This window comes from Prunus avium, chromosome 1, assembly GCF_965620075.1.
Source record: "Prunus avium chromosome 1, drPruAviu1.hap1.1, whole genome shotgun sequence".
Lineage (NCBI taxonomy): Eukaryota > Viridiplantae > Streptophyta > Magnoliopsida > Rosales > Rosaceae > Prunus > Prunus avium.
Genome location: NC_142284.1, coordinates 14,189,656 through 14,199,173, shown reverse-complemented (window position 1 = coordinate 14,199,173; position 9,518 = coordinate 14,189,656). Strand labels below are relative to the sequence as shown.

The window sequence follows — 9,518 nt, the reverse complement described above, 5'->3', positions numbered from 1 at the left end:
ACAAGTAAAACTCAGTAACTACTAATAATCCAAAAATAAAAACTTGAGAAAAAAAAAATCTAATACGCACTTGTCTCAAGGGTAAAAAGAAATTTAAAAAAAAATTGAGTATCATAGCCAAAGCGCGCAAGACCCGATTTGGAAAATGGAAATTAAAGGACAGCAATTTTGGAAACACAGTGCGATGAACAATTATGGAAGGAGGCCAACCAACGAATGCAACTACTTTCCCTTTCCTTCTATCTTACATTTCTTGTAAATAAGAGTTCTATGTTACAAATCAAAATTGTGGCTAGTTTCTCTTAAATGCTCAATTAGAATGAGCTTCTCAGCTCCTAAGCAAATGAAAACAAAAATTGCACAAGCTTTTATATATCTATCTCCCTTTCTACGCAACCCTTCACTTGGTCGCACTTATGAAAATTTCCGTTTTGAATGAATTAGCTGTTGGGGAAAACCAGCCCTTGAATCCAAATAGCCCGCCCGGTCCTGCAGCAAGCCATAACGTGTGAGTGACCTTTGCAACCTTTGCATTTAAGACTCTTTGAGAAGCAGACCATTAGTCGTACTCACTGCAACAGAGTGCAATCAGAGATGAATGCAGCTAGAAAACTCTGAATATATGTCCAAGGTGGCCAGATGCCTTTCTAGCTTCGGTCTAGTGTGGTCCTATCGAGGGTTGCCCGCATCAGAGTTAGGAGGTGAAGCATGCCCATTTCAGTCAATCAATATGGAATGACATACGGTAGAGCATGAACATCAGCAGACTCTATCCGCAGAGCCTCTGACCATACCTCAGGTGTCTCCTCAACCCCTGAAGATTCCACCTTGGGCTTCTTTGATTGGTTACCACTGCACCCAAACAACCAATCTTCATCGTCATAATCAGGCACTTCGTCCACCTTTGGAACCAAATAAACCTGGCTTAGATATCTGGAATCTGGATGGGGTGGTCTCACAGATGCTTCGGCAACAGGAACAGCCTGTGCAGCTGTAGAAGTCAGCTTTGCAGGGGAGACAGACAATGACGGAGCTTCAATGATGCCATTTATCTTGCGGTCCTTATTGTCCACCTTAACATTATTTGCTGATCCCAGCCTATCTGAAACATACGGGGTGGAAGTTTGGCAAGGTTCCACTGTTCTTCCATTAATTGTTAATGGATGTGAGGAAGAAGAGGGTCGCGGCAGTTTACTGGGCCTAATGTCATTGGCTGTAACATCAGAAAAGGAAGCATCATTAGTCAGCTAAGAATAAATGACCAGAGTTTGAACCTGCTTGGCAAAATTGATTCAACATCACTGCCAATTGACGGATACCAAAGTGAAAAACATTATTATTTGGAATCAAAAGGAAACAGTGGAGATCAGGATCTGACATTAGGTCCAAAAACTATACCTACAACCTCCTCCCTCAGTTGTAGGAAAAAGGGCCAACTTGTGTTAGACAACTATAAAGCATGATTGGGCTGCAATGATGATACTTTACATCATGAAAAAGAACTCACCATGCAAAACTCCATTTGTCTGCAAGTCCTTTCGTTTCTTAAGATTTCCATCAGCACCAGCACTTTTGTTGCTGTCTTTCGGAAGTTGGGAGGTTATAACGTAATGAGGGTCTATATGATCCTCTTTATTGCTCTTTCTTATTTTATCTGGCTCTGCACTCTTAGATTCATTTTTCTCCTTTGCTTTCTCTTCCTTTTTCTTCTCTTTATCCAGCTCTGCATTCTTAGATTCATTTTTCTCCTTCGCTTTCTCTTCCTTTTTCTTCTCTTTATCCAGCTCTGCAATATTAGATTCATTTTTCTCCTTTGCTTTCTCTTCCTTTTTCTTCTCTTTGCCTGGCTCTGCATTCTTAGATTCATTTTTCTCCTTTGCTTTCGCTTCCTTTTTCTTTTCTTTATCCTTGTCCTTGTCTTTCCCTTGTTTTTTCTTCTCTTTATCTTTCTCCTTGCGTTTCTCTCTTCGTTTATCATCACCTTCCTTCTCTTTGGTCTTTTCTTTTCCATCAATCTTTCTATCCACGTTGCTCCCCAATGGTCTGGAAAGTCCTTCAACTTTAGTTTCAACCATACCAACAGGGTTCTGAACCATTGTGTTCCCACTAATCTGTGCTGCAACCCTGACTCCTTGCCCATCCGTCTTTCTGTCATCAACTCTCTTGTCCTTGTTCTTTTCCTTGACTTCAGCCAAAATGTCAGCATCCTTAGCCACCAATCTGACCATCCCCTCATCCTTCTTTCGGTCTGATTCAGTAATCTTCTCAACCACATGGTTACCAATTCCTCTGGCCTCATCTTTAGTTCTCCTACCCAACTCCAACAATACAGAATTGTGGTTCTCCACAGCCAGATGACGATTTTGACTGAGCTTCTCGGCCTGATAACCTCCAACTTGCCCAGTATATCTCTTGTCAACACAATTATCTTTGTACTCTTTAGGAATGAATTTCTCTGCACCAAAACTCTCAGTTTTCCCTGGATTTCTCTTCTCATCAGAAGGACTAATTTTATCTTTAACTGGGTCCCTGTCTTTCTCCTTATCCTTCTTGTCTCTGTTTTTTTCCTTCTTGTCTTTCTTTTCCCGATGCTTTCCATCACTTCTGTCTTTCTCACTTTTTTCTTTACTTTCTCTCTTCTCTTTGTCCTTTTTTTCCTTTTTATGCCTCTTTTCTCTGTGCTTCTCCTGTAATTTATGAAAATGTATAGAATAATAAAACATATGCATAAATACTCAAGAAACAGAAAAAATATATGCTCGGAGAATTGTGTTGGAAGTTTATTTACAAGAACTAAAACTGAAAAACAAGTTTCAGGGGATCAATACGGATTAATATCAATAAGAACTGCCTTGCAAGACGTAGCAAACAAAAATAACCATAACTAAATCTCAGTGAATTCCTTCAGTCATTAGACCCTGTACTACTAGTGATGTCTCTGAAGTATTTGGCCAATGAATTCAATTTAAAAATCTTTCCATGTTCCAAAAGTACCCCCAAACCCTTGAAAATCCGTGCAGTGCTCTTTAAAAAATTCCCAAAAACCAGAAAAGGACACAATACAGCAACACGTTGCACATTTCACATAGTTTTTGCACACTTGAAGCCATCAAATGCATAGTCTCTGAAGAAATACAACATTCTGTGAATTGTACACCCAAAGTGAAATCTCTAATCAAACCATCATTCATTTGAAAAACCTTGTTTTATACATAACGGAAGGGGCAAATAGAAAGCAACCCTGTTTTATAAGTAATAGAATTAATTCACAGGTATAGAAGTACAAAGCAAGTACTTTAGGATCACACCACCAACCTTCAATAAGAGTGCATTTAAGAAAATATAATTTCGCGTATAAGAAGGTGCAGAAATAGGATATAAAACTACAAACGCAATCCACCCAAAACAAAGATTCAAGACAAGCAAATCAGGAAAAACAAACAACAAAGAATATTAGAACATTTCAAACACAACTCAATAACATAAGAAGATCATCATAAAGCCATCATCAGCAAGGTGAAGGCAATACAACAAAATAAAACTTATTTGTTTCGCAGACAACATCCTATGCAATGTCCACAACAAAGGTGAGCATGACAATAAGATAAACCCGTGTTTTAATACTCCAAAAGCTAACGACAGAAGCACAGGTAACAATTATCCATACTATCCACTCTCCCACTCATCATAATATACCTACCGCATAAAAACAAGCAATCCAAAGGCATTAAATAACATTGTCAAATGCATTTTCGACGTTAATATGCCTTTTCTAACCCTAAATTTAATGTATGCATTTCAAAGTGAGGATTACACCTAGATATTTTCTAACTTGTACGCTTACTCTTAGGAGTTCTCTTTCCCTGTTGCTAGAGTTATTTCTTCTTAGTTCTTTCTCTCCTAGTTATTCTCCGAGGACTGCATTTAACCATCTATGAACTTCTAAGACTGATTCCTTTTTCTATAAGTAAACTTAGATAAAACACATTAGAAAAGATAAACATGTTACAACCAAATTCAAGGTAGTATGCCAAGTCAACTCCAAAAAAAGATGACAAGAAGTTCAAGAGATCCATATATTCTAAAAAAGATGGAAAGTGAAATATTCCCAAGCTATTCAACCTATGAAAGCAACTATTAAATTAGTATCAAATTATCAAACACTGATAGGAACAACTCTGATGCGAGAAGCCAGAGCTAATCAGAATTCAGCACCCGCCCCCATACTACATTGAGGGAGTAATGTCATGCTATTTAAATGCCAAATTCCACCATTAATGGTGTTTTGTCTCTTTGCACTCATGCCCAAAAACTTCAGATACAGAAATTCTGACTTCGCAACTCAAAAAACTAGAGGCTCCTATAGACCTTTAGACTTCAAAAGCCCCTCTTCAATAGGTCACATATTCTCTCTTAGTTTGAAGGAATGCAGCTAGAAAACTCTGAATATATGTCCAAGGTGCAACCTTGGACCATTTCCTTCAAACTTTCCATGTTAAAATTTCCATCTTCAAAACGGTCAAAGATCACCTCTTCTTTGAAACCTCATTCTTGAACTTCCTATCACTGTGTCAATTCTGAAAGCTTCAAGCCAAAGATATATCATAGCAAATGAAACGATTGTTGGCACTTGGTGAGTAATGTAATATCTTTTGATTGCAAGTGCTAAAACAAGGTTCATAATCTTATAAAATTAGTAACAATTCCCAGCAAAGTTGAACCAGGATCAGAAAATGATAATTATAAGACACATTGCATGTTAGAATGAATTGGTGCATCTTATTTAGAAAACAATTATAGGCGAACATCACAAACAAATAGATCATTAGCACCAAAAAGAGGAATTAGAAGCCAAAGTTTCTTTGAAACCTGTACAGGCAAGAAAAATACATTCATGAAAGAAGAATTGTATAGCTAATTGGCAATCATTCTAAACGTCACATTCAATTGTCATATCCAAGGACATCAGTATAACTGTATTGATGCAGTACTATTTGTATAAGTAGTTCTAGTCTGTTTTTTTTTTTTTCTTTTGTGGTCCAAATACATTGGGAAAATGAAACTGCATTTGGTAAGGCTTCTAACACCTATGATTCTATGAATATTAAGTAAAAGTGACGATCATTTACCAGTTAAATGTTATTCTGCAATATAGCACATAATTCATAGTATGATTACAAGTAGGAAGTATAATTTAGAGCAATTTACCAGGGATACAACTTATACAAGACAGGATAAAGACTATATATATGGATGCTAATAGACCATATCTTTGATAACGACAATTTGATTAACAGACAGTACCAAAATAAATAAAAGAAAGAAATAGGGTGGAATTCAGAGGGCAAACAAAGGAGTATAAAGAAATCAAGACAAGCAATAGAGAATGAGAAACAGAAAAGAAAGGAAGACTAACCCTCATGATAAAAGCTCCAAATCACAAAGTAAAAAAGAAAAAAGAAATATAGCATTCCACATTTTGCTTAAAAGTAAATTACGGAAATCAATGGTAATGGCCACCGGCAAAGGCCATACACAATGTTAATTACTAATCCTGAAATTGATATTAGAAAAGTTGTAAAGGGCTTAAGTTGACAGGATGAGCTCAGAGCACGCAACTCAGGAAGGGCAACAAGAAACAGGCAGTAATTCAAAGAGAATATTACGGAAGACCCGATTGGCACCTTAAATGTTTTACTCTGTGTCTGCTATAATTCAAAGTGTTGAATTGCCAATATGCACTCTAAACTTCGGTCAACAACAGTTCTCCTCTTGTGTCTACTAAGACTTTAAAAGATTATGCAAATGTCCAGCAACAAAGGATTGTGCTTACCAAACAATTATTGTCATCACTGTTTTAAGCCAAAACTGGTCTTCTTTCTTAATAATACAAACCCAAATAAAATAAACTAAAAATTGTAGAACATTAGTGTTTTATCAACCATACACAAATATCTATCTACTTCCTCGTTTCCCTACTTTGGAAGTTATTATGGTTAACACCACATGCCAGCATTAAAACACACTAATGCCTATGTCACATATCCTAGAGATTTTTGGGAAAAACATTATTGTAACAACTCTTTCAATTTCTTCTTTTCTCACTTTGGTTTCTCTTTTTCTTTTTTTATGAGAAACAGAGGGATTTTATTAACATGCCATAGAAGTACAAAATATAGTGGCCAAGCTGTCCACTGGAATGCATAAAAGACCCATAACCAACCAGCTACTCAACAGCATAGAGTAAACAACGTCCAATAGTAATCTGAGTATAATAATTACAAAAAAGCTAAGCTAGATAAAGAGAGTGAATAAGGACAAAAGGTATTCTGCTGAAAATCCAAGGAAATTTGAGCCCATTGAAGTTCAAAAACGAAACCCTATCCCACAATCAATCCATTTCTCCCCCTAAATTTTTAAAATCCTTTTATTTATTACACCCACACTATCCAAAAAATATCCATAAAAAATATATATTAACAAAAAAAATCTACAAGGTTTTTACCCTTTTGTGTTCCTCCAAAAACAAATTGCTTCTCAACAAACAGATGCATAATTTGGACATCATTAAAACCACATTAGCTTCCAAAGCCAGTTTGTGTGCTAAAGCTTTAATGTAACAGTGCTAGAAAAGAATAGATGATCTATACATCCAGGTTTCTTTTGCACATGACGCACCAATTTCGGGCTAGACTAGGCCTCGAATAATGTCACAAGTATTGGCTCCATCGTGATCATTAATCCAGCCCTATATGATAAAAATGGGGACTGGACAAATATGATGTGAATGCGTGTGGCGAGTGATTGGTACCCTAAACCCGTAAACTAAGCGATACCAACACATTATGTAATAAGTAGTCACTTACACAGTACAACCCAGGTTTATGTATCAAAGATTCAAAACATATTATCCAGATATGGTTGCAAGCTCATGGTCCTGACACTAGAAAAGAAAAATCCCTCGGTACTGATCCAGCTTAGAGAGCAATGTAAACTACTGCTAATTCAACATGGCACCAGTGAGCATGAATAGTATAAACAAATCAACCTAATGGTCGCTTAGTAGTGGAAAATTTTATATTTCCCAACTAGCTCCTGACTTTCACATTGCAACAAACTGAACAAGTAGCTGTTAATCGAATAATTTGGTCACTTCAAGACACCGGCAAGAAAAACATCTGACAAAAGGTAACTGCGGGACAAAATCACCAGTTTTCCCAGCCAGTTCATCTATCCATAATTTTCACTGGCCACCTAAATCTTTACTTAAAGGCTTTATCCTGGATTGTTGGATTTTATTTGTTCCTAAACTACAGCATCAAATAAACAATCTTTAGACACACAAGACAAACACTTTGCATCTTTAACTAGAATATCCACTGAACGTGGAGAAAGCAAAAATTTTACAACAACTTCTAATGTCCCATATAGATGTGTAAACCATACTAGTTAACAGAAGGGAGCAATCATATCCATTCGCACACTCCTAATAAATGATTATTTCTTTTTTTCCTTTTTTATCTTTTTGGTAAATTATGTCCCTAATGAATGCTATACGAATTAAAAGATATTGATGATCATAAGGAAAGTATTTTAACCTTTTTTAGCAAGTCCACATCATCCGTCCTAGCCTTTTTTTCATATCCAGGTGGGGGAAATGGAAAGCAGCGCGACATTGCACAAAATCCCACAATACAAAACACCAGTGCCTTCCAAGGAAGAAAACTCCTGAATTAGTTTCCAGTAGCACTGTTCCAGAAAGGGAACGAACCAGCAACTATGCTCCTGTCCATGCACCATGTCCCCGCATTCATTCCCAGCATCAAAAATCCTCCATGAGCTTCTCAGTAACTCCAACAGGCACTTGAACCAATCCTTAATCGTTTCCACACAGAAGTGCAGGCAGGCAGGCAAAGCAATAACACACACAATTCACTTTAAAAACCAAGGCTCAGCAAAAAGCACCAGCTCAGTGGAAACAACAGCAACACAAAACTGAACTAAAATCCAACAAAACCCAGATAAACTAACTACTTCAAAAGCTATCTGTCAAGAACTTTGTTCAAACTAAGTTAAGCCAAACGGTTTTTTGAGAAACGAAAACGGTCCACTACAATCCAATCCTCTGTGTTGCCTTCTGGACCAATACAGAATCATCAGCTCCTCCTTATAACCCAAAACCAAATTCATTCCCAGCTGAAGATCAAGCACGCAAAAACAGCAAAACCCCAGAAGTCCTTTTGCTCCGAAATTCTGATCCCACAAGTCTCTGATCACTCATGTACCGAATTCAGTATGTGCAATCTTCTTCCATGCTCAGAAAAACAATAACTCCCATAATTCTATGCAATCTCAGAGTTCATGTACTCAACCCAGCTCTGGCAAATCCACAATTCCGTTCCGGCGAAAGATCGGAGCTTATGCTCATTCTATGAGCGGCCGCGATGATTCCAATATCTGTCAGTTCCTCAAATGTGCTCTGATCAAACCCTAATTAGTCCAAAACAGCAGAATTGGACGAGTACCCAGTTGCGATCCAACGAAACCCTAAAAAATCCACCAAGACAAAGCATGCTCTGAGCAAAATACCCACTATCAAAAACCCTAATCCCGCTCCTCAAAAAATTCTGGGAAAAAATCAAAATTTCAAAAAACCAAAAAACAAAAAAAATATAAGGACAATCAAGCACTTTACAATTTTAAGTTTTATTTCGTGGGTCGAAGCCAATTTAAAGAGGTTATCGATCAAAAGGGCTAAAGAGAGTGGATTCAAAGCGTTAATGGGAAAATCTGTGAAATCCAAATTCTGGGTATTTGAGATACAACTGGTGAGATTACCTTGTCCACTACAAAGTGGGCAATGCAGAATGACAAAGGAGATCTCTCTCTTTGTCTTTCTCTCTAAAGATGAGTGATTTACAAGAAGAAAAGGCAAGAAAGAAGAATGGGATAGATGAGAGAGCAGTTTTCTTCTGTGTATTTGCTCTAGTTTCTCTCAGAGTCTTGAGTCTTCTAGTGGTTGTATTTTTATGGTGGTGTCTCTGTCTCTGTCTCTGTCTGAGTCTGAGTCTGTCTGAGCCTCTCTCTCTCTCTGTGTTATTGTTGTTGTGTGGTTTTGGGGTTCTCTGTATTTTCTTCTCTCTCTGTGTTCTCTTCTCTCTCTCCCAAGTAGGCTATTTTGCGTTCGGAAGTTACACGCGAGAATTGAGAGAAAGAAAGGGGCAGTAAAGGGAGGTTCAAGCACATATATAATAAATTGGTGAGGCACTACACAACACATGGTTTCCAGAGAGAGAAAATTGATAAATTGATATTTGAAACTCCATCCAAATCTAAGTCCCACGCTCTCTATGCATTGTTTGGGTCCCAAATTTTTTGCATTGGAGACTAGTTTTTGGAAATAGAGTCAAAGCCAAGCCAAGCTAAGCTGTGTATTAAGGTGCTCAAGTTTGAATTGATTTATTTAATTTGTCCAGCTTAAATCAAGTCCAAGATTTGATGAGTTGTACATAAGTTGG

The 9,518-nt window shown here is 37.3% G+C and overlaps 1 protein-coding gene across 3 annotated transcripts; it reads right to left on the bottom strand.

Annotated features, from left to right (window-relative positions):
• Window positions 1–214: 214 nt before the first annotated feature.
• On the bottom strand, window positions 215–9,241 carry LOC110774628 (uncharacterized). 3 transcript variants are annotated; one of them, XM_021979200.2, is made up of 4 exons: window positions 8,839–9,241; window positions 7,599–8,627; window positions 1,508–2,687; window positions 215–1,213 (listed from the first exon to the last, which is right to left on the bottom strand). In XM_021979200.2, exons 2-4 carry the CDS (start codon window positions 7,674–7,676, stop codon window positions 726–728), a joined length of 1,746 nt encoding a protein of 581 aa, XP_021834892.1. In that variant the 5' UTR covers window positions 7,677–8,627; window positions 8,839–9,241; the 3' UTR covers window positions 215–725. The 3 variants fall into 3 exon arrangements, with proteins under 3 accessions (XP_021834892.1, XP_021834897.1, XP_088112067.1); XM_021979205.2 differs by having other exon boundaries at window positions 7,599–8,547; XM_088255941.1 differs by having other exon boundaries at window positions 7,599–9,241.
• Window positions 9,242–9,518: the final 277 nt, after the last annotated feature.